This window comes from Stomoxys calcitrans, chromosome 4 (assembly GCF_963082655.1).
Source record: "Stomoxys calcitrans chromosome 4, idStoCalc2.1, whole genome shotgun sequence".
In the NCBI taxonomy this organism is placed as follows: domain Eukaryota; kingdom Metazoa; phylum Arthropoda; class Insecta; order Diptera; family Muscidae; genus Stomoxys; species Stomoxys calcitrans.
Window position 1 is genome coordinate 169,784,414 of NC_081555.1, and position 25,973 is coordinate 169,810,386.

Consider the following 25,973-nt stretch of genomic DNA (forward strand, 5'->3'; position numbering starts at 1 on the left):
CTTTTTTGTGGTTAAGGGACCCCCCCGAAATTAAGAGTGAAATTTCTATACCAAATTCGTACTCTACTCTTAAATACCTTTAATTTGATACCCATATTGTCCCAATCGGTACACATGTCCGTTCGAGTGAGTTTTGGGATGGGGCGTCCGTCCAGGTTATTTGACCCCAAAATTTTTGACCAATTTCGTGTTTTTGGGCTACCATTAGGTGGCATACAAAATTTCGCTTAAACCGGTGCACCCATCGTCGAGATGAAAATTGGGTCGCCCCCACTTCGGATATTAAAAAATTTAGTACCCTATTTTCACCAGGGGCTCAAACTCTACCATCTGTGAATATTTCATGAAAATCGGTTCAGACGTTTTTGAGTTTATACGGAAAAGACAAACAAACTAACAAACAAAAACAAATTGATTTTCATATATGAAGATAAACTGTTACCTGTTCGTCTTATTTTGAACATTTGAACAATAACGGCTTTTATAGTAAACAGCATTGCCAGATAGACACAACCTGTAAGGTACAGACAACATCAGAGACAACCATGTAAAGAAAGGTTGCAACAAATAGTACTTAAAGAAATCATAAAAATATGAATCAATCATGCTTAAATTCAGAAAATAATAAAATATTTCATTAATATAACATAATTGTGTATATTTCAGACGATATCCGGTGTATCAATGACACATTTTCTCTTTTTATCCAAAACATATGATTTATAAACCAACTTTCAACAACCCTGTTTGAATCAGCTGTGTAGCGCAAGTATACCGTTAAATACCTTGTGACAGTGGGTTTTACTGCTTTACACTGTTGCTATTTGTATTGGTGGTGGGTAATCGTTACTATATGGTTATATATGTGAGTGTGTGTGTGTGTACATTCCTTCGCCTATATGACAAAAAGTGTTCGTCCTGAAGATAAAGGAAAGTAGAAAAAGTGTAAGTGAAGAGAAAAATTCAGAGAAAATCTAGGAAAAAGTTAAAATAAGTTAAATAAATGTAAGAAAAATTGGAAAACAAAGTATAATGTAAATAATGAAATAGAAATTGTGTGGAAATATTGACAAAATATTGAAAGAATGATAGTTTTATGCAAAACCGAAACAAGTGAGAATCTACAACTTTGTGCAAATTCCGATACATAAAATTTTCTCTTCAACAACATGAAGTTGATTGGGAAAATTCGATATTTTTGTTAAGTGAAATAGAGTCTGGGATTGATTTTCCATAGCCTTAATATAAAAATTTACCTTATATCTAAAATTTAGCATAACCATGTTAAAGGACTTTCGCTAAAATCCTGGAAAATATCCCAGCAAGTATAACCCCCTGGCGGTCTCCCATCGCCATTGTATGTACCTCGCCCACTCTATTTATTATTTATGCTGAAGAAACAGCCATACAGGCGGCAGCAGCAGCAGCAGCAGTAGCAGCATTGCTAAAAGCGGCAGCAGAGCCATGGCAGCTGTTGAACATACCTTTCACGGTACATGGGAGGTAAGTAAGGGCTTTTTAAGGGGTTTTGAGCTGCCCATCTCAGTCCTCTGTTCGAAGACATAACAGAAATACTAAAACAAATAACAAGTGAAATATATCCGCTTGTTTTCAGATTGTTTCCTGTACGTTTGAAGGCAAAAAAGAAATATCCGGTTTGGAAGGGTAAGAAAAACACTTGGAACGTGGGAGTATGCCATTGCCACATATATGAGCACTATGAATATTGTGAATATGCATGCAATGCACGCTATGAAAATATCAATGCCTCGACTTTTATTGAATTGTTTTCTTGCTCTGAGTGTTATTTGACATTTATAAGCCAGTTTTGTTCTTTTCCTTTGTATGGCGCTTCCTGCAGCATAAAATTCCGTTTGGATGATACCAGTGATATAACGTGGTACAATGATTTGGTCAGCCCCCTGCCGGAAAGCAAAGACTGTGGGAGTTGCTGTGATTCGGCCAGCGTCCTTTTCAGCTGTGAAACATTCGAGGTCAATGAGAATAATCCACGATTGATATTTGGTGCTTTTGCGGGACACAGTATTGAATTTAATGTAAGTTGGCTCTTTTTGTTAAGGTTTTCATATTTTTAAACATTGCTTTAAGTATAATTTGGTATCTGAATTCTATATGTTTAGGCGATTTTAAAGTTCAATAAAATTGGTAACGTTCCTACCTCCAAGATACGTAATAGGTCAAAGGTGACAGATATAACTTTAATGAATCTCGATGATACTATTTAAGAGGATTGGAGGGTGTTTGTAAAGGATTTTTTTTTTCGCGGAGACTGTTTTAGCGAATCTAAGGGCCATAAGCACTACGCTTATGATAACCAACATACAGGTTGCAATGAAGAGTGCCATAAGCCTAAGTTTCTGAGAAATCTAGCGCTCCTCAAATCAAGGGCATGGTGATAAGTTCTTCCTTGGGCACGTGGTAACCCTCTCTTCCTGGTATTTAATGTATACCTAGATAGCCTTAAATTTGAAGGGGCATTGGGGCAGGCGTCTTTATCGAGTTCCTTGGAATCAGGAAATCATATAACCTTCGGGACGGTCGCATCGTTGAAGACACTGAATACAATGTCGAAAAGGACTGATCAGATTGTCATTATATAGGTGGACAGTCAGGTGACGCCAAAGGCTCTAGCGATGGGCCTCGTTGGGTTGAGACTGGTTAGTTTATCTAACCAGATATTCTTCAAGCCATGGGTAAGGCTGTTAGTCTCTGCTGGATCTCGGGTCATCAAGGGGGAACGAAGTTGCCGACTCAGCCGACTGCTGATTAGCGCAGATCGTGCTAAGAAATCTGTGAGCCCTCCCTTGTTCGAGCTTTATGTTAAGGTGGGCCCTGCCTACAATGGCCGTGTAAATGAGGCGTGGGATATGTTTGCATGCTGGCAAAGGCCCAGCGGCCGAGTATTTCTCGGAATAGGATGTTGCTTATCCTGGGCCTGAGAAAGCATGACTTGATCCTGACTGGTCATTGCAACGTCAGGTTCTTAACGCCGCGTTGTTTGCAGGGAGAGGCAGAGTTCCACAGGCTATATGATGATGAGAAGGAGATGGATAAGGTCGAGCACCTTTTGTGACACTGTCCTGTAATTGCGAGGAAAAGACACACGAAAATGGGTGAAAACATATTTCTGTGCCTGAATTCCCTACAGTCACTTAGTCCATTCTGTGGAGGCCTGAGTTAACTGACTGGGCCATAGTTTCCCCAGTTTGAGTTCTCTGTCAGCGTGGTTCCCCATTTTTTTACTTGTGAATTTGTGTCGTCTTGTGCCGCCTTATGTTGTTTCTCCGTCTGTCTATCTTCGTTTCCTCTGATAACTTCTGGTTGTGCGAACACACCAAAGGTCCCCCAGTGAAGTGGCTAGCAATCTTGGGTCCATTGTTTAATTTTTATTTTCCCATTGCAGACCACAACTTTAGCACCCTCGGATACATTGATATTGTTTTGTGAAAACTGGTATGCTGTGGAATGCAAGCGCTTAAAAGAAGGTCAGGCAGCAGGGCAGGAAAAGGAATTTTCCTTTGGAGAGGCACTGAGTGATTCTTACTTTTCTGATGTCATCATTAAAAGTTCTGATGGGTGTGAGGTGGGTGAAAAACTCAATATTTTTACTATATCTAAAAATAATAATCCCCCTTCTCGTCCACTACTAGTACCATGTTCATGCCGCCATTCTAAGGCTAAACGGATTTGATTGCAGCATGTGCGTTCATCATTCCAGCACTATATCGATACCTCAGACAGTAAGTCGAACACAGGATACACTCATGGTGAAAGCCAAGGAAAATGCCAGTGTACCAAATTCTCCCAATCCCATTAAAATATCGGTGACTACACCGCATACGAGCAGTACACAAGCCACTCTAGAAGCTCATCATCAAAAATCGTTACCCCGCCTAAATCTATCGCCCATTTATCTACAACCCCCCACAGAGCATGCTGTGCTGGGGGGTGGAGGTGGCACAACCGGCATGAAAATGCAGCAACAACAACATCATCATCAGCTATCTTCCTCCTTTAATTGCCTTTCCACTAAACCTCAGCAAAATGGTAGCAGTCTCAACTTGCTTAACATCGAGGGAGGCATGAGGCGATTTCCACCAACCTCACACTCCGATTCCCATCTGGAGAATCATAATCTACAGCCTCAGCCGAAAAATATTTTCAATTTTTGTCAGGATGTAATGTTGCAACAAACTTCGGAAGTGTGTAGCTCGAGTAGCTGCAATACCAGGAGACCTCCGCTGTCACCATTTAGGGCCAGATCTCCTTCACCATTTCCCAGCTCCATGGACACCCCACCCTCATCACCTTTGACACCGGTGGGAGTTTTATATGATCTGCCTGCTTTCCTGCTGACTCCTATACTGCATTGGCTTTACACGGAGTCCCTAATGCCCGATATGAATGAGGATGTTTGTGAGAAATTGATTAATTTTGCCGAGGCTCAGCCTTCGCTAATGAAATTGGCTGAGCCGGCAAAAAAATATTTGAAAATGATCAAATTAAAGAAATGTAAGTTGGGAGTCATAGATTCAGCTCTAAGTTTTAGTCTTGCTGACATTATCTTGTTTTTCATTACAGTTGTTGTTAATATCATCATGGATCTGCACAGTATTCTGAATCGTGTCATACAAACCATAAATCCCGTCACAATATCACATGAACCCGCCTTACTTTATGCCACATTTAAGGATAGTTTAAGAGAATGCTCTATAGGTATGCTTTTTAAGATTTTTATAGAATGTCTTTGCTGATTGTTGTTTGTGTTGTTGTTGCTTGTATTGGTTTCTTCTAGGATGTGCCAAAATTTTACAATTTTGCAATATATTTATTAAGGATGCGGCCGATATTGCTCGTTACCAAAAGAATGAAATCATCAAATATGTCCGCACTCGTATACCCATATTTATGTCACAACTACATCAATTGCTTCGGAACATTTTGAATGTATTTTTAAGTCTAACGCCTGAGGAAAAAGATGAATTAGCTAATTACTTAGTACCTGAGGTATGTGACGAATATTTTTCTATTAATATTAAGAAGGGTCAAACTTTGGATATCCCCTATAACAACACAATAAATCGTAGCCAAATTTCATAAAGATCAGAAGAACAAGTAAAGTAAGGCAAAAGTCAGGCTGCGGCGACTATACATTATCTGGGCCCCTTATCTCTCTGGTTCAAACAACTTTTCAAGACTGGTATCAGTTGGACCTTAAATAGTACCTCCTTTTTATTTATTTTTTTCGCTAATTAGCATGGGGAAATGCTTTACCCATTTGACGAGTACTTCTCTCGCCTTATACTGGACTCCGTAATCAACTGTAAAAACGCACCCTATGTAACCCATGGGGATAAATTCCACCTCGAGACTGCTTTCGCATTACTTCGAAGTGGATCCCATATTTGGTGATTTTTCCTATCATTTCCAGGTCTATATTCTTCCTGCGCAGTACTTGTTCGGCGTATCTCATCACCGCCTCCCAGTTCTTCTTGTCTTTCAGCATCCTCTGGACCATTGTCCCAGGCGAAACGTCGCCAATGGCTGTTTCCAAGTCGCTGCGTCTTTCAAGCCAGCGCTAGCACTGGAAGAATGTATTTTCCATTTCGTCTGCAACTTCTAGCTCCTCATAAATGCACCTGCTGGAATAGCATTTGCTTGTTCTAAGCAGGTATTTTCGGAAGTAACCATGGCCTGTCAGCATCTGTGTGATGTAATATTGGGTTGCCCAAAAAGTAATTGCGGATTTTTTAAAAGAATGTAAATGCATTTTTAATAAATCTTAGAATCAACTTTAATCAAATATACATTTTTTACACTTTTTTTCTAAGGCAAGCTAAAAGTAACAGCTGATAACTGACAGAAGAAAGAATGCAATTACAGAGTCACAAGCTGTGAAAAAATTTGTCAACGCCGACTATATGAAAAATCGGCAAATTACTTTTTAGGCAACCCATAGTTGACATCGCCGTGCTTCCTATCGCTCCACATCCGTACATCGGATCGTCCGCCTGGCCCGATTCTCATTTGTCCACCTTTGTTGTCATTACTCGAAAGTCTCTATCGATAGTCCCATATGTATGTTCCGTGTATGAGCCGTTTGAATGTCACTCTGTCCTCTCTGGGTGTTGCACTTCGTGGCGGATATTTTCGGAAGTAACCATGGCCTGTCAACATCTGTGTGATCTTAAAGTTGACATCACCGTGCTACCTATTTCTCCACATCCGTACATCGGATCGTCCGCCTGACCCGATTCTCATTTGTCCACCTTTGTTGTCATTACTCGAAAGTCTCTATCGATACTCCTATTTTATGGCCCGAGTATGAGCCGTTTGAATGTGACTCTGTCCTCTCTGGGTGTGGCGTAGAGCCTGACGCGCTCCATGGCCTGTAGGTCTATGGGAACCATTCAGGCTATTATAAGGCCAACGGCCTCCGCCACTGTCCTGTAGGATGATATAACCCTAAGAGCCGCCGTCCTCCGTAGCAAGAACAGAGATTTCGCTCAGCATGCTGTCTGCAGTTTTTCGCGCCCAAAGAGCAGGATGCTGTTGAAAGTCTCCATTAAGAGTCTGCGCCTGTTCTGGAGAGGCCCAATTATATTTGTCATTTGTCGACGGAGTTGGTTCCTTAGATATTTGACCAATCTCTTGGATTTCACCAGTATGTCATCTGTGGGCATATTCACTTCCACTGGGATACTTTTTCTCGTTTGGGGTAGCAACTCCGTTTTCTCCAGCCAACTTTGCCCTTAGCATCACCTATCGTATTTTGCGCTCTGCACCTTCCGGGTCTCTTGCCGTTATGACTGCAGCGATTTCGTCAGCATATCCAAAAGGTTCTGTCTGGCATTTATGTGCGTAGTATTCAATACTGGCATTCCAAGATCCGATCCAAGTATGAAGCATTGCGCCGTTCCTAATGTTACCTCATATTCACTCGTTCCATCCTGAGAGTTATAGACAAGTACCCTGTTATGCAAGTAACTTCTCATTATTCGCATCATATAAGCCAGTATCTGTGTGCTTTGAGGACTTCAGACCATCTGTGGCTATTGAATGCGTTCTTCACATCTTGTATGGCTATGAAGACAATCTGCCTAGAGTAGTGGTTACTTTGCCTAGTCGTCTCTACTATCACCATCACGTCTCTTAGAGCTCCGATCGTGGACATTGCTACTCGGAATTCATGTTGGCTTTTTGAGAGTCCACCTACCTTAATGGTGGAGTCGTAGAGCCGTGGCTTAATAAGCCGTTCCAAAAGATTGCCGGTCGTATCCAGCAGAAAATACTCAGTAAGCTACTTGAGTGTACCAGTAAAATTTTCCCATGTCGAAATCGTTACGTTGAGGAAACGTGCCTCTAATTGGTCCAATTTTGTCTTCTTAGTAAACAGATATATATGAGTCTGCTCGCGCAAACCCCTAGTGTAGCTCAGTTAAATATAATCCTCAAGAACCTTTTCGGCCCTCCTGCATAATTGATTCGGATCGCTACCACTTAGAAATATTGTAACACATCAGACGGATTCATATCCCTCTTCACTCAGGTTTCGTAGTTGGAGTGGCGATAAAATGCAACCTGTGGAGTGCCTTGTGGGTCTTCTGTTACCAGACTAAAGTACTCTGGCTAGACCTGTTTATAAGTCCTGCCATTATTGGACCCGATTTAAAGTCTTGAGATATATATACACTGATAGAACAAATATGGTGTCATTGTCATTGTCATCTTGTGGGGATGATTTTGTGAAGGCTCGTTGTACTTAGGCTGCCTTGGTACAAAGTGGTAAGGCATTTGTAAATGCATAGTCATGGAATGGATGGAACATAGGTTCGATTCTCAGCAGACAACAACTTAATGCAATATTTAAACAATTGTGAACTAGACGTTGTTCAAATGTGAAGTTCACTAAAAACTGTTGTTGACTTGTCAACATTTGTGGTTAATCTGACATCATCTGTGCATTCACTTCACTTTTGTGAACCAATGGGGTAAATTTTATAACTATGATCATCATTTTTTTTATACGTGTATATATCCACGATGCTGAATATCCAAAGTTTGGCCTATCAACTTTTATTTAAATATTCTTTTTTTATTTAATCATTTTATTCTATCACTTCAGATTGAAAAAACTTTATTGATTTTAACTAGTGTGATAGAGGAAATCAAAAATTCTTTAGAGAAAATGTGTAAAGTAAGTAACATGTTTCACCAGCAAATCCTTGCCAAAATATTCTTAAACATTTCATCTCTCTCTCTAATCAGGACTTGAAATGCTCACATTTAGATTTATCTATGAAATATGCAACTGATGATGCAGTTGCTATGCAAATACAAAATAATACCTTCATAACCGCCAACAATCCGATGGAAGATGCCACGGTCACCACACTGTTCAGTCAGCCACCTCTGTCGCCAAGACCTCGTCGAGGGCCACCCATAGGTCTGACGCTGTATGAGAACCCTTCGGATAAGCAACGTTTAATGAGTGCCGAAAATGATTTGAAATTTGTACTCTATATGTATGAAGTGCGTAAGATGAGGGATATATATGGTCGTATATCGGCTGCGTTGGATATAATTAGGGATAAAAAGTAAGGACTTCAAATGTTTTACGAAAAAAAGAAATTCAAATAATATATTTTTCTTTAGAATTACTTATTGCGAAATGGATTTCTTGTGCAAACGCAGCACCATCCATCAAAATCTGGAACAATTGATCTTGGATATCCCTACTTATATTTTGATTATGGAAAACCTATCGGATCGCTTGGAGGAGAAATTGGGTTGGAAAGAGTTTAAGTTTTGCTTTAAACTGGCCACATCACAAATTGTAAGTTTTAACATTTTTTTCTGCAGCCGCAGATATTTGAGTAAATCTTGTCGAAATATAGTAGACTATATGGGCTTCTTACAATCAAAAAATGGGTTTTTAGAAAGGGAAAAATAATATTATGTAGGTGAATTAAGTTATTTGCACGGAAGCAGGACATTGAAAAGCTGCAACACAACAAATGGCAACGGCATACTCCACTCGACTGACCCAACTGCTTGATGAAAGCACTCCTTGTTCCGATGATATAATGGCGCAGTGGCAAACTATTGCCCATTACCTGGAAAATGCTGCGAAATCTGTTCTTGGGTACCGGAAGCCTCCTCCAAGAAACCCATGGTACGATCAAGAGTGTCGAGATGCTACTGAAGCCAAGAATGCAGCATATAGAGCAATCAGATGGAGAGGTATCGAGTAAAAAGGAGAGAGGAGAAACATCTATTCCGCAGAAAGAAAAAGGAAATGGAAAGACGTGAGTGTGAGCGAATTGAGATGTACAGGAGTCAGAATAAAGTCCGGAAATACTACCAAAAAATTAAACTTCAAAACGATGGCTTTGGTGCAGGCACATCCTCCTGCAGGGACAAAGAAGGAAATCGGAAAGACGGAATGTGCCAACTACAGAGGAATAAGTCTCCTCCCCATCGCATACAAGATACTCTCGAGCGTACTGTGTGAAAGATTAAAACCAAATGTCAATGAGATAATTGGACCCTACCAATGCGGCTTTAGACCTGGTGAATCCAACCAGGACCAGATATTCACACTGCGCCAAATCCTGGAAAAGACCCGAGAAGGACAAATCAATACCTACCATCTCTTTGTTGATTACAAAGCCGCCTTCAATACTCCTTTACTCCTACCCGTGCTGTTATATGGTTCTGTTATATGGTAAAAGCAGATGAGGCAGTGCTTGGAGTATTTGAGAGAAAGATTCTTCGTAAAATATATGGACAAGTTTGCGTTAAAGGAGAATATAGGCGACGTATGATCCACGAGCTGTATGAGCTGTATGACGACGATAGCAAATTACACACATTAAAATACAATGGCTGCTTTGGCTAGGTATTGTTGTCAGAATGGATGAAGAAGATCCAGTAAAGAAGTATTTTGGAGGCAAACACGGTGGTACACGCAAACCGGGAAGACTTAAAGCCCGATGGAAAGATCAAGTTGTGGGAGACACCTCGAAATTTGGTGTCAGAGATTATAGAATGAGCGCAGAAGATCGAGGCGCTTGGAACGCTATTCTATGTTCGGCTAGTGGAACAAATATTCTGTCATAGCCAATTAAAGTAAAGTGAAGTAGGAATTAAGTTATTTACTGGTCCTCTCCGGGTTCCATATTGTCTTGATCAGCCACGAAATACGCTTGGAGGGTTTTTAATCAGATTCGTACTCTTAGGTGGAGTTACATACTATGTGCACACCAGTAGCTGTGGCTGGACTGCATTTTATAGTGATGCTCCCATTCACTGGGTGGAAAGTTGTCTTCTTTAATGACCACAAAATCATTTTCTTTCAAATTTTGTTGAGCAGCTTCCCATTTGTACGACTTTGTAAGTCAGAGATGTACTTAGTTTTCCAGCGCATACCGAATTGAATCTGGATGGCCTTGAGTCGTTTCCAGCGGTTAAGAATTGATAAAACATCGGAATATTCTTCCGAACAGAACAGAAGGTAGTTCATCTTAGCAGTTGACCAGGAGTCAATGGAAGCTGATCAGAAAGGTTCGCAGTCATGGGAGAGAGTGGTCAAGAGTTAAGTACACTCTCAATTCGAACTAGAAGTGTCGAAAATTCTTCGAATGTGAATTTTGTATTTTGAATTTTTTTGTAGGCAACTTTTCGTAAGTGAGACTTCATGTTCTTTACAGCTCTCTCCCACAACCACCCATATGTGGAGCATGCGGAGGTATAAAGTGACCCGAAAAACCGTGCAAGTTACATTTCTCCGATGCAATCCGGTTCGAAGGACCATGTAAAAGTTGGGTTGCAAGTAGCTGTAAATGGGCTGCATTTAAAAATGATTCTTCCAAAGTGTAAAAATATGAAAAAAGGAAGAATAAAACACAACAGGTCAGATTTTAATTCGTTCAGTTTATAGGTAATCCGCAAGTCCTTACCGCTTTCTTAAGTTGATGCTGCGCAAGTGAAGTAGAGGCGGTGCAAGTAAGGTAAAAGTGAATAGATTTACGAAAACGCGAATTGGAAATTTGGTTAATATGGCTGCCCTTTATCCGTTTGAGTGAAAGCTTTTGGCCCATTTGCCTAGAATGCATAAAGGGTTGCCAAGCTGATAAAAATATGTAAATCCACGGGTAAGAAAGTTTACTTAGAGACACTTAAAACAATTTTAAAGATTCAGTTCAGTGTAATTCATATTAGGGTTAGGATCATTAGTAATAGTTTTGTTGAACTGGCTTCAACATGTATTTTATATATATATTTTTTTTCTTCTTTTGTATTGTATTTGTATTTTATTATATAGTAATATAGTCGGCGTTGACAAATTTTTTCAATGGCTTGTGACTCTGTAATTGCATTCTTTCTTCTGTCAGTTATCAGCTGTTACTTTTAGCGTGCTTTAGAAAAAAAGTGCGCGAAATTTTGTTTACATTTGTTTGTTTGGCGTCAATTTTAATATGGGTAGCACATGTATTGAAAGAAATTCATTTAACAAACCGAATCAACGCTTGTGATATGCACCTTAAACGCAACGAATTCGATCCGTTTTTAAAACGAATCATAACTGGAGATGAAAAATGGATTGTTTACAACAACGTTAGTCGAAAACGATCATGGTTCAAGCATGGTGAACCAGCTCAAACCACTTCAAAGGCTGATATCCACCCAAATAAGGTTATGCTGTCTGTTTGGTGGGATTGGAAGGGTGTGGTATATTTTGAGCTGCTTCCAAGGAACCAAACGATTAATTCGGATGTTTACTGTCAACAATTGGACAAATTGAATACAGCCATCAAGGAGAAGCGACCAGTATTGGTCAATCGTAAAGGTGTCATATTCCACCAGGACAACGCTAGACCGCACACATCTTTGGTCACTCGCCAAAAACTGAGTGAGCTTGGCTGGGAACTTTTGATGCATCCACCATATAGCCCTGACCTTGCACCATCAGACTACCATTTATTTCGATCTTTGCAGAACTCCTTAAATGGTAAAACTTTCGGCAGATAAAGGCCAGAAGTTCTATGAGCGTGGAATACTAAATTTGCCAGGAAGATGGCAAAAGGTTATCGAACAAAATGGCAATTATATATTTGATTAAAGTTCATTCTAAGTTTTATTAAAAATGCATTTACTTTCTTTTAAAAAATCCGCAATTACTTTTTAGGCAACCCCATACAAAAGACAGTGTCTTATATAAAGCATGGGTTGGAAAATTGATAAATACAATGAGTTCAACAAGTTTTCGTTTAAATAGAACAATAATCGATAACAAATATTTAACAATTTAAGCAATGTTACTGTTACAATATTGAAGTAAAAAATGTCCCCCTAAATGTCCTAGCCAAAAGCATTCTTACTAACAAAGGGGTATTGTCGACTCATATATAAGTTTCGTAAAACGACGTAGGTCGTGCCCATTGTCATACTGATATGATTGTTCCATGAAAGTCTATCATCAAACTCCAACCCAAGGTGTCTTGCAGATGCAACAATCTGAATTGGTGCTCCAATAATTGCCACATTAAGATTGGGCGGCATTGTCACCCGATTCCTACCAATTACAAGGCACTTTGACTTTGTTGGATTTAAAAGTAGTCCGTTGGCGTTTGCCCATGTGTGTATCCTATCCAAGTCATTATTAAGGCGAAGTACGCCATCGATCAACCTCTCCGGCGAGGAGCTCATATACAGCTGTACGTCGTCGGCATACATATGAATACCACAGTTGCGCAACTGTCCAGGAAGGTCATTGCTATATGGAAAAAACTATACAGACCCCTGTGGAACATCTCTTGAGACTGAAAGATAACTAGAATACCGGCTATCAACACTACCGATTATCTTCTATTCGAAAGATACGAAAATATACGATCCGTTGTTCTTTCAGAAAATTTAAATAAATGTTTCAGTTTAAGGCAAAGTATATTGAGATCAATGGAATCAAATGCCTTCGAATGATCTAAGAGAACAAGAAAGGTAACTTTATCGCTGTCAATATCACTCCTTACATCTTCAACTACTTTCAAAAGTGCAGTAGTGCCGGAAACCAGATTGAAAATCTGTTAGCAGCGAATTATTTGCAATATATTCTGATATTTTCCGGTTGACTAGAGTCTCAAATATCTTAAAGACGTATGGAAGTATTGCTATTGGCCTAAATTCCTGGTTATTCTTTGGTATTGGGACTATCCTTGCCCGTTTCCAAGACTGTGGATAGCAACTCCTTAAAATAATATTGTTAAAAAGATGGCGCATATACGGAAGAATAAAGGATAGAATTATCCTAAAAAAATCTTCGATCAATACCATCAGAACCAATGGCATTAGACTTAATCGATTATACAGCGCTAACGATATCGCTTTGTTCAAAACGCTCAACATAAAAATGTAGGTCTGGTGAGGTGTTGTTACTACTAAGGTTTACGTTACTAAATTCACTGTCGTAGAAATGTACGTTTGGCTCCTCAAAAATTCAGATGCAACTCTGCAAACTTATTCCACAAAAGCAAGGCCCAAAATGTAAACAATTTTTAACTTTGACGCCTAAAAACACTTCTTCACGATCGGCAACACAGAATGAAGCTCGAGTTCAATGGTCAAATTAAAACATGGTTAAACTTTTGCGCGTAGCTTTTGAGGGATCTGTTTGCAGAGTTGCATTTGAATGTAACTCCACCTTTCTCCCAAAGACCTTTCAATCTTATCCGTGAAGAAAAACTAACATCCTTTTTGGGGCTTTTTGGGAGGTGGGCCGGTCTTCCAGAAACATTCGTACTCTAGTCCAAGAGACTTTTCATGGGAGCCCATATAATTTTTGGAGATCTTTATGTCCGTTTTGGGTTTCTTTCTTTTGGGTAGCTTTCACTGCACACAAATGTCCTTTTGAGTGGTTTTTGGCAAAGGATGTTTGACCCAAAATTTTTGTAAAGAAATTTTGTTCTTTTGCTTTCTTCCTTAATAACATTTTCTTAACCAATCGGATTTATTTCTTACAGAATGGGGTTATTGTGAAAGTATTTGATCATAAATCTGCTTTGAAGGACGCCATGAGCCAGGTACTGAAACATAAAAATAAAATTATTCCTATAGCATTTATTTCAAATGAATTTTCATAAAAACTTTTTCACAGATCTGTAAACTTGTTCAAAAGCAGGAATTCACTCATACCCTAATAGAGTTGGGTCTTTTGGAACCTTCGAATATATTGGAAAGTGAATTGAATACATTGCAAAGCGAAGACACATTCGAATTGAGTTTAGATCCTTTGCTTATGGAACGTACCCAAGATCATGATTATAATAGTATCAAGGTGAAAGTCTTAAACTACCAAAACATTTCCAAAAATTGATTCTTAAAAATATTTTCCAAAATCCCAGCTTAATCTCATCCGCCATCTATGCGAACCTCCCATTGCGATCAGCAGTAATCTATCGAAGAATGCTTTACGTCTCCTGCACTCTGCTCAATTATCGGATATGGAATTTGAAGTCCATATGTACTCACCACAGCCGGCACATAGTACTGTGCCTAATATCAGTGTCATGGATAAAAATTCCATGGATATACAACTGATGGCATCCCATAAATCATCCATACAGGTGCATAACTTTCGTGCTCATCGTGTGATTGTGGCAGCACGTTGTGAATGGTTTAAAAAGGCTTTGATGTCGGGAATGCAGGAGAGTTTGACGAGGTAATTGAAACGAAAATTATGAAAATCTAGAGCTTACTCATAGTTTTTCTTTTTTTTTATAAAGGAAAATTGTGGTCACCGATTGTTCTCCCGTCATCTTTCGCCGTCTTCTCTTATACCTATATGGAGCTCCCATTGATAAGACAGTGGGAGCCGAGCAAATTTGTGAATTGATGCTATTGGCTGATAAATACTCTATTGAAGATTTAAAGGTACCTAAGGTATTTAATTATTACTTAAATTTTTTACTAATATTTGTTTGTGGATATATTTTTATAGGAATTGTGTGAAAATACTTTAAATTCCCAAATCGATGAACATTCGGTCTTATGTCTACTGGGCATAGCTGATCATTACATGGCCTCGGCCTTAAAATCCAAGTGTCTTTCATTTCTATCACAGAACTCTCATTTAACAAAGGCTGCTATGTTTAAGGAATTATCCAGACCATTGCAAGTAAGTAAATACTAACAAGCAAAGGACATTAACTTCGGCAAGGAGATATAGAATGGAATCAGTGTCGAAGGGTATGAGGGTTACCAAGTAACGCATCTGAGCGCTTTTTACTTGGCAAAGTTCAGGTCTAATTTGCATCCTGTCTCATTTCAATTATAAACACTGATCTCCCATAGGTGTCACCTTGGATAGCTGCCTTTAACATCCGATAACGATTATGAGCTAACAATTGCCGGGAAAATCCCGTTTTTTTAGTAGAGCAATAATGCTTTGAATGGATTCCGCTGATGTTGATAATCATGAATCATGATTTACAAACCTAAACCTGAAATGTCCAAATTCTAAACAACGAAGTAGACGGACCGACTGATGTATTAAAAAAGGACATGACCGACATTTCTGTGAGGACTGGGAGAGGAGTCACGACAACACCGAAAGGTTACGAGTTAGGAGGTTTTAATGCCAGTATGCCAATTTGCAAATTTGCCCATGAACATTCCATAAAGGAACAAGACAAAACTTTTCACTAATGAATGAGTGCTGTCCGATTCTAGTTTAAGCTGAGTGATAAGGGGCCTCCTTTTTATAGCCGAGCCCGGCAGTGCGACACTTCCTTGGGAAGAAGTTTTACATGGCATAGTACCTCACAATGTCGCCAGCATTAGGAGAAAATAACCATTTCCGAAAATTTTTTCTTACGTTATCGCCAGGACTCGAACCTGGGCGTTGAGCATCATTGCCGGACATGCTAACCTCTACACCCAAAAAATTAGTTTAATGATATCAGCAAATACTGTCTGCTGATATTAAATTAAAAAATTTTAACTTTTTAATAAATCCAAAAAAAATTTAACTTCTAAACAACTATTGAGGCATTTGCTATATATTGATAAGATATTGGTTACCCACCACCTCCGGTATATATGTAAGCCCCATTTCGTCATAATCCATTGAAAAATGCATAATGTGTGCCCACATAGCAACTTTATCGAAATATGTTCCGATTTGGGCCAAATTCGACACGGATATTAAGTGTTCTATAGAGTACAAGTCATTGTTCAATTTTGTAGAACCAAATATTGGTCTTTTTTGGTAGCCATATCCAAATATAGACCGATCTGAACCATATACGACACGGATGTCGAAAAGCCTAACATAAGTCACGGTTTGAAATTTCAGCGAAATCGCACTTGCCTTTAATGGGGCCAAAACTTTAAATCGAGAGATCGGTCTATATGGCAGCTATATCAAAATCTGAACCGATCTGGGCCGAATTGAAGAGGGCCTAACACAACTCACTGTCCCAAATGTCTGCGAAATCGGACAATAAATGCGCCTTTTATGTACCCAAAACTTTGAATCGAGAGATCGGTCTATAAGGCAGTTATATCGAAATCTGGACCGATCTGGGCCAAATTACGGAATGTTGTCGAAGAGCCTAACACTACTCACTGTTCCGAATTCCGGCGAAATCAGACAATAAATGCACCTTTAATGGACCCAAAACCTTATATCGAGAGATCGGTCTATATGGCAGCTATATCCAAATCTGGAACGATCTGAGCCAAATTGAAGATGAATGTTGAAGGGCCTAATACAATTTACTGTCCCAAATTTCAGCAAAATTGGAGAATAAATGTGGATTTTATGGGATCGGTCTATATGGGGGCTATTCGAGGTCGATCAATCTCCCGATTGAAAATTTTATCTAATTTAGAGATTTTTATTAATCACTAACATTGAAGTCCAAAAAAACATAAATACTGCATTGATTGTTCTATATTCGAATAATGTTTCTATTATAGTCCAATCGCTACAATAATCGTCTGCGTTTTTTTAAAGACGATTTTTATACCCACTACCATAGGATGGGGGTATACTAATCTAGTCATTCGTCGAAATATTGATCTAGGACCGATTAAATATTCGAACTAGCCATGTCCGTCCGTCCATCTGTCGAAATCACGATAGCGTAGAGCTAGCCGCTTGAAGTTTTGCACAGATACTTAATATTGATGTAGGTAGGTTCAGATTTGGATATAGCTCCCATATAATCCGATCTCCCGATTTCACTTCTTAAGTCCATGGAAGCCACAATTTTTGTCCGATTTGGTTGAAATTTTCCACATAGTATTCGGTTATCACTCCCAACATCTGTGCCAAGTACGGTTCAAATCGGTCAAGAACCTGATATAGCTTCCATATAAACCGATCTCCCGATTTGACTTCCTGAGCCCCTAAAAGCCGCAATTATTTTCCGATTTGGCTGAAATTTTGCACATAGTGTTCTATTTTGACTTCCAATAACTGTGTAAAGTATGGTTTAAATCTGTGTATAACCTTATATAGATCCCATATAAACCGATCTCCCGATTTGACTTCTTGAGCCCCTGGAAGCCACAATTTTTATCCGATTTGGCTGAAATTTTCCACATGGTATTCGGTTATGACTCACAACATCTGTGCGGTTCAAATCGGTAAAGAACGTGACATAGCTCCCATATAAAACGATCTCCCGATTTGACTTCTTGAGCCCTTACACGGCGTGATTTTTATCCGATTTGGCTGAAAATTTGCATATAGTGTTCTGTTGTGACTCTCAACAATTGCGCCAAGTACCATATTTAAGCAAAATCCATGGTGGTGGGTTTCCAAGATTCGGCCCTTCCGAACTTAGCACGCTTTTACTTGATTTATTACAGGATATTTCCTCAAATTGTAACTCTTAATTTAAAAAAAAAATGTGTCTTATTTTATTTTCAGCTTGAAGTAATGGATCTCATTCATTGGTACGGACGTGTTTCGGAACCCTGGTCAGATGCCGGAGGCTTTAAGCCACGCAGTACCTCTAGACATAGCCTCAAAAGTCCTTCGAAACCTCGATCGCGTTCTAGAAAATCATCACCGTCTTTTATGTGACACTGACTTTTAAGGCCAGAAGGACATTAATTTTAAGAGTAAATCAAAATCAAAGAACAAATTAAGGAAACATTAGAGATAAAATGAGCAAAAGAAAAACAAAAAAACTATAGAAATAATTGAAGGATAAGCGGTAAATAAGGTAACACTCGCAACAAAAAAATTATACATTGAGAAAAATTATAAATAGGTTATTCCCATGGTAAAATGACTTATTTTTAATTTTTTTTTAATATGTTTTTAATTTTTTTATATAAATTTTTTTTTTAAATATACTTTAAGTATAGGGCAAATAGAGTTATTTTATTTATTTCTTAATAAAAAGAATTTCTAAAGTTGATCTTTCCCTTTGATTTGATAATAAACTTTTCAAAACTATTTTTTCTATTTTTTTTTCATAATTTTTTTTTTTTAATATTTTATAAATATATTTTCTTTTTATCTATGTTTTATTTATATTTTTTTTTTATAATTTTTCAAATTTTTTTTCAATTTTTGTGTGTATTATGTCTGTATATTCATAGTTTATTTTTCTTGAGTAATGTTATTGGTGTTGGTTTTGATAGAGATACATGGCGTATTAGAAATCGTGACCCACCCTGCCAGTTAAAATGTTTTGAATAACAACAAACACTTGCATAACTTTAATAAGTTCTTTGCTATGCTATTCTTTGAATAGAAAGCATCAAATATGATCTCGAGCTAGAATATGTTCGAAAAATCACGAAAAGCTTTTAAGATCGAAATAAGAGAGCGATTAAACTTTTATTTTTTTAACATTTTTTATACCCACCACCGTAGGATAGGGGGTATATTCATTAAGTCACTCCGTTTGCAACACATCGAAATATAAATTTCCGACTCTACAAAGTATATATATTTTGGATCGTCGTAAAATTCTAAGACGATTTAACGATGTCCGTGTTCGTCCGTCTGTTTTAATCAGTCTAGAGCCTTCAGTATTTGAGACATTGAGCTGAAATTTTGCACAGATGCGTCTTTTTGATGTACGCTGGTTAAGTTCTTGAACGGGCCAAATCTGACCATATTTGGATATAGCTGCTATATAGACCGATCTGCCGATAAAGAGTCGAATGCCTATAAATGCTTTATTTTTTATACGATTTCAATGAAATTTGAAACCGTGAATAGTTTATGGCTTCCCGACTATTCACACAAATATGGTTCAGATAGGACTATGTATAGACATAGCTATATAGACCGATCTCCCGATAAAGGGTATGAATTCCATAAAAGCTTTATTTTTTTATCCGATTTCGCTGAAATTTGGAACATTGAGTAGGTAAAGGCCTCCTAACATCCGACCTTAATATGGTTCAGATCGGACTATATTTAGATATAGCTGTCATATAAACCGATCTGCCGATAAGGGGACTGAAGCCCATAAAAGCTTATTTTATTACCCGATTTCGCTGAAATTTCAAACAGTGAGTTTTTCTAAGCTTCCCGATATCCGACCTTGATATTGTTCAGATCGGTTTATAATTGGATATATCTGCCAAAAAGACCAATATTTTGTTCTACAAAATTGAATAGTGTCATATATATTAGACCCCTGCCGAATTTGGGTGTTTAAGTTATCCAATTTTTACCGGATTGTGACGAAAGGGGGTTTACATATATATATATAAACAGACAATTGTGTATTTTTATACCATAGGATGGGGGTATACTCATTTTGTCATTCCGTTTGTAATATCTTAAAACATGTGTCAAAGACCCCATATAGTATATATATTCTTGATCTTGACATTTAAGTCCGATCATTTGATCATTTTAAGTCCGCAATTACTTTTTGGGCAACCCAATAGAAGACCCCTACATCTTTTTGTTGAATATGGCCCAGATCAGACCATCTTTTGATGTAGCTGCCATATAGATCGATCTCCCAAAACAGAGTATTAAGCCCTTTCCCAAAACACCCCCCAAACAGGACTTATTTACTGACCATGGGAATATGGGGCTCAAAAAGAAGGTATTTGAATGTAGAATCAGAATCTGATATCCAAATATGAGACCCAGTGTTTTGGGGGCCGCCTCTCCCCAAAAATATCCCCCAATGGGGACAAATTTACGACCATAGCAATATGGGGCTCAAATGAAAGGTCTTTGGAAGTAAAACACGAATATGATATCAATATTCGGGAAAAGTGTCTATGGGGCCACCCTACCCCCACAAAACCACCCAAATAGTAGGTATTTTCTGACTATTGCAATATGAGGCTCAAATAAGAGGGTTTTTAAAGTGGAACACGAATCCGATATAAATTTTCAAGGCCAACTCGCTGGGTGGCCGCCCATCCCTCAAAACACCCCCAAGCCGGTCACATTTGCCGACTATGGAAATATGGGGCTCAAATTAAAGGTATGTGGGAGTAGCCCACGTATCTGATATCAACATTAGGGGTCAACTGTCTAGTGGACGTCTCACCAAGACAATTTGGGTCTTAAAGAGAGTGGAACTAAATATTCATAGTTTTTAGGGCCAATACCCCAAACCGGACATATTTGCTGACTTTTCCAATAAGAAGTTTAAATAAGATTAGAAAACGAATTTGATATCCAATTTTGAGGGCAATGGCAATATGGGGTTCAAATAAATGATATATAGATATATGAGAATAGAGCACGTTGCTGATATATTTTCAGGGCTTAGTGTTTGGGGGACCACCCCACTCCTCAAAATACCCCTAAATCGGGCATATTAACCGACCATGACAATGTGGGGCTTAAATGAAAGGTATTGGGGGGTAGAGCAAGAATTGATACCCACTTTCGGGACCAATTTTCTGGGGGTCTACCATTTTCCCAAAATACCTCACAATCAGCAATTTTTGAGTGACCATCGCAATATGGGGCTCAAATAAAGGTATTTGGAAGTAGAATACGAATTTGATATCAAAATGTTGGACCATGTATTTAGTTAGGGCATCACCCTTTTCCCAAAACAAATCCAAAGGGAAACATTTTTTCGACCATGCCAATATGTGGCTCAAATGAAAGGTATTTGAGATTAGACAACGAATTTGATAACCTATTTTGGGGCCATGTGTTTCGGGGACGCCTCATCTTGTAATATGGGGTTTAAATAAATGGTATGTGAGACAAGGGCACGATGCTGATATTTTTTCAGGGCCAAGTATCTGGGGGACCACCGCTCCCCCGAAAACACCACTAAATCAGACATCACCTTACATCAAAACTTAAATTCGTAGACCAATAAAGATCATATGGGATTTAGATAAAGGCACTTATATTGCTAAACTGTTAGTCAAGCGATATACTATTTTGGTAGCATGGTATTTCACTAAAATATCTTTAATTGTCGAAAATAAATATTCCAAGAAAACTTTTATTCCATATAAAGTAAAAGAAGGCGCAGCGGAGCGGGCCCGGGTCAGCTAGTAATTATATATAATTGAATATGGCAGATCCATTTTGTTGTAGTTAGTTACAACTTTATCTTAGTTCAGATATGTTTGGATCTAACCATTTAAATTTTTTTACTCGGGCAGAAAAATTAATAAAATCTCCATTTGGTTTTGTACAAAATGTTTTCGCAAAATTTGATACAAAGGTTAAGCGGACTGCACTTTCTGGGATTCCATTTCTTCATCAGCAGTATTCTTCAACAAATTTCCCAGTCAATCATCAATGTTATGAGCTTAGGCAAAATTTGTTTAAATGAGAAAAACACTTTGCTCATTACTTGGAAGAAAGCTGTCGATAATAATTTTGAAAACATTTTGATCTTTATGCAGCTCATGAATAATAAAATAATTTGTTTAAAATTTTTTAGTTTATTTTTTCTTAAATATTTTTTTTTTATTTAAATTTTTTATTATTATTTTTAATATTCCACGAGCGTTACCTTTTTACCTTCACACAAAGTGTAATGGTTACAGGTTTAAGACAAAGCAATTGTTTTGAAATATTTTTAAAAATTAAGTTTATTATTGATGTTAAATTTATAATGAAAATTACCAAGAAAAGAATAGAAAAACATAAATTTTTCTAACATATAAAATCAAGATTTTTTAATAGGCGAAATATAAAACTTGAACAAAAATATATTTAAACAAATTGCAAAAAAAAACAAAACAATTTAAATTAAATCACCAAACATAACATAACCCATTGTTCATGCACCGTTTAATGTTTTTGGTTTGGCAGAAATTGAAAACCTATGAAAAATCCTTTAAAGATAATCGAAATTGCATACAATCTAAAAGCAAAAGGCAATGAAAACAATTCTGGAACTTCCTTAAAAATCATAACAGCTCATGGCCATAATCCCAAATGCTGCTTATTGACAAGCCAGGCAGACATATCCTGTAAATGTTTTTTTTCGCCTAAATTGATGTACCTTAATTAAAAAATATATATTTTCTATTTTGTATTTTTTTATGTATATTAAAAATTCAAAAAAAAAACAAAGTTTTGTCACATTTTTTTTTTCCAAATTAAAATTAATGAATTTTAACAAACACAAACTACAATTAAAAAAAAAAACAAGAATTTATTCAATAAAAATTGAAACTATACTTAAGCTTTTACATACCAAAAAAAAAAACCCTAATATAAATATATATTTTTCGGTGTCAGTTTTATTGATGATAACACAAAACCAACTCTTCGAAACGAAACTTTGTCAAACAAAACTCAGAAAAAGAAATCTCAAAAAATCATAAAAAATCTCAAATCTCATACTCATATATATATTCGTATTTATTTATCTTCAAGAACAATTTCTTAACTTTTAACTCAAAAAAAAAAAAAAAACTTTATATTTACATGCATAGTAAACAAAATTGAGAAAAGAAAAAAGAAGCATAACTTCAAATTTAGGTGTATTTATTGATTGATTGGTTAGATGAAACCAAAACAAAAGTTAAAAACTAATATTAAAATTTTAACTAAACTGAAAGGCAAAAACAATGACCTAACTCTAGCAAAATAGTTACTTACAAAGTATGAACATATATACCTAGTTTAAATATCTTAAAATGTAATTTAAAGAAGAAAACAAACAAAACACAACCCATATGTGTATTTATGGAAATTATATCAAAATTTTTAAAATTCAATTTGTTAAAAAAAAACTTTACTATAATTTTGTTCTTTTTATTGGAAATGTTGAACTGCTAAGACAATTTTTTACAATAAGTCAAATTATTACAAAGTGGTTGGTGAGATGTGTTATGTTTTAGTTGTTATTGCAGCTGGGATCATAAGTTTTGAAATGCTCTTTTCATAAATAGTTTTAAAGATTCTTTCATATGTTTAAGAGGCTCTGCTGATGGCGTCTCTGCAGTGCACACTGGGGGCAACACTCTTGATAGGGAAAAAAATAGTTGAAATAAGTTTGCCAATTTTTTTTTTTGGAGAGATATAGAGTTGGGTTGGTCAATACCGGCGGCTGTCAAAATTGTAATCATACCGCAATTTCTAAGAAGTTTTGATTTTGCTTCGAATTTGGCCACCGCACTATGGGCCCTATGACCAATTTCATAGGCAAAAAGTCCATTTGCAAAATTAATACTCTCCAAAAAGTAACTACAGCATACTTAGGTGGTAACTCTGTATTTAGAAATCACCTCGTAAAGTTGTCGTTATCCAAAATTAAACCAAATTGTGAAAAATAAACATTTAATTTTGGCAAAAAAAGTTAATGATTAAAAAACAACATAAAACAAGTAAAAAGGCGTTAAGTTCGGCCGGGCCGAACTTTGGATACCCACCACCTCGGGTATATATGTAAACCACCTTTCATTCCGAATCTCGACCGATCTGGACCAAATTTACGAAGGAAGTCGAAGGGCTTGAAAAAACTCACTGTCCCAAATTTCATCAAAATCGGATACTAAATGTGGCCCTTTTGGGCTTAAGACCCTAAATCTGAGGATCGGTCTATATGGCAGCTATATCCAAATCTGGGCCGATCTGGGCCAAATTGACGAAGAATATCGAAGGGCCTAACACAACTCACTGTCCCAAATTTCAACAATATTGGATAATAAATGTGGCTTTTATGGGCCTAAGACCCTAAATCGGAGGATCGGTCTATATGGCAGCTATATCCAAATCTGGACCAATCTGGGCCAAATTGACGAAGAATGTCGAAGGGCCTAACATAACTCACTGTCCCAAATTTCAGCAAAATCGGATAATAAATGTGACTTTTATGGGCCTAAGACCCTAAATCGGCGGATCGGTCTATATGGGGGCTATATCAAGATATAGTCCGATTTAGCCCATCTTCGAACTTAACCTGCTTATGGACAAAAAACTAACCTGTGCAAAGTTTCAGCTCAATATCTCTTTTTTTTGAAGACTGTAGCGTGATTTCAACAGACAGACGGACAGACGAAAGTACCGTTACTTTTTATGATGCTTGTTCTTATTTCTGATCAGTTTCAGTTTTAAGAGCTGCTAAACTAGGGTTAGAAACGACATTTTGGTTCCAACAAGATAACGATCCAAAGCATACACTCTAAAGCAGCTTAAAACGCCACCCCAATCACCAGATCTCAACCCCATTGAGCATCTTTGGGATCTATTGGAGAAAAAAAATTCGTCAGCACGTTATAACCAGCAAGGAGATGTTACGAAGTGTCATGCAGGCAGAATGGGCGAAAATAACATCAGAGGAAACAGAGAAGTTGGTAAACTCCATGCCAAATAGATTAAGTGCAGTCTTAAAACAACGTGGCTATCCTACCAAATATTAGGAATGTGTTAATATGTTTTTATTTTGTGTTTAAATAACTCTTTTGTTTATTTTCAATTACTGAACGCAGACTTTGTGGTGCTTATATTGAATTGTTATCATATTTAAATCGCTCTAGAGTGAAAGTGTTTAACCAAACTTAGAATTTTGTTTTTGTTTTTTAATGTTAGGAATATGAAGAAAAAATATATATGTAAAAGAGTTGATTTGATTTATAATTTCATTTTGTGTTCTTTAACCAATCAAAAAAAGTTTGTCAGGTGAACGCAGACTTTATGGGCTTTGTGTATGTAAACCACCTTTCGTCATAATCCGGTGAAAAATGCATAATTTATGCCCCCATAGCAGCTTTATCGAAATAAGGTCCGATTTGGATCAAATTTTACACAGATATTGATACGTCGGATAAATACAAGTCATTGTTCAATTTTGTAGAACAAAATAATGGTCTATTTGGTAGCCATATCCAAATATAGACCGATCTGAATCATATACAACACGGATGTCGAAAAGCCTAATATAAGTCACTGTGTCAAATTTCAGCGAAATCGGATTATAAATGTGCTTTTTATGGGGCCAAGACTTTAAATCGAGAGATCGGTCTATATGGCAGCTATATCCAAATCTGTACCGATTCGAAACAAATTGAAGCATTACGTTGAAGGGTCAAACACAACTCACTATCCCAAATTTCGGCTAAATCGGACAATAAATGCGCCTTTTATGAGCCCAAGACCTTAAATCGAGAGTTCGGTCTATATGGCAGCTATATCCAAATCTGGACCGATCTGAGCCAAATTGAAGAATAATATTGAAGGGCCTAACACAACTCACTGTCCCAAATTTCGGCTAAATCGGACAATAAATACACCTTTTATGGGTCCAAGACCTTAAATAGAGAGATCGGTCTATATGGCAGCTATATCCAAATTTGAACCGATCTGAGCCAAATTGAAGAAGAATGTCGAAGGGCCTACTATAATTCACTGTCCCAAATTTCAGCAAAAGCGGATAATAAATGTGGCTTTTATGGATCTAAGACCCTAAATCGACGGATCGGTCTATTTGGGGGCTATATCAAGATATGGTCCGATATAGCCCATCTTT

At 37.4% G+C, this 25,973-nt stretch overlaps 1 protein-coding gene across 1 annotated transcript; it reads left to right on the top strand.

Annotated features, from left to right (window-relative positions):
* The first annotated feature begins 1,321 nt into the window (after positions 1–1,321).
* LOC106081194 (uncharacterized) lies at positions 1,322–18,262 on the top strand. Its single transcript, XM_013243000.2, has 16 exons — positions 1,322–1,503; positions 1,616–1,665; positions 1,862–2,057; positions 3,425–3,604; positions 3,672–4,533; positions 4,603–4,737; positions 4,817–5,028; positions 8,147–8,218; positions 8,290–8,618; positions 8,677–8,857; positions 14,043–14,102; positions 14,177–14,356; positions 14,424–14,740; positions 14,805–14,952; positions 15,020–15,196; positions 17,960–18,262. The coding sequence occupies exons 1-16, from the start codon at positions 1,465–1,467 to the stop codon at positions 18,113–18,115; spliced, it is 3,294 nt and encodes a 1,097-aa protein (XP_013098454.2). The 5' UTR covers positions 1,322–1,464; the 3' UTR covers positions 18,116–18,262.
* Positions 18,263–25,973: the final 7,711 nt, after the last annotated feature.

Excerpts from the sequence above, each read along its gene's own strand:
- LOC106081194 (XM_013243000.2), top strand. The coding sequence starts at position 1,465 with ATGGCAGCTGTTGAACATACCTTTCACGGTACATGGGAG. Across the intron at positions 4,738-4,816 it reads TTTAAGAGAATGCTCTATAG|GATGTGCCAAAATTTTACAA; the intron begins GTATGCTTTTTA and ends GGTTTCTTCTAG. Across the intron at positions 8,619-8,676 it reads GATATAATTAGGGATAAAAA|AATTACTTATTGCGAAATGG; the intron begins GTAAGGACTTCA and ends ATTTTTCTTTAG.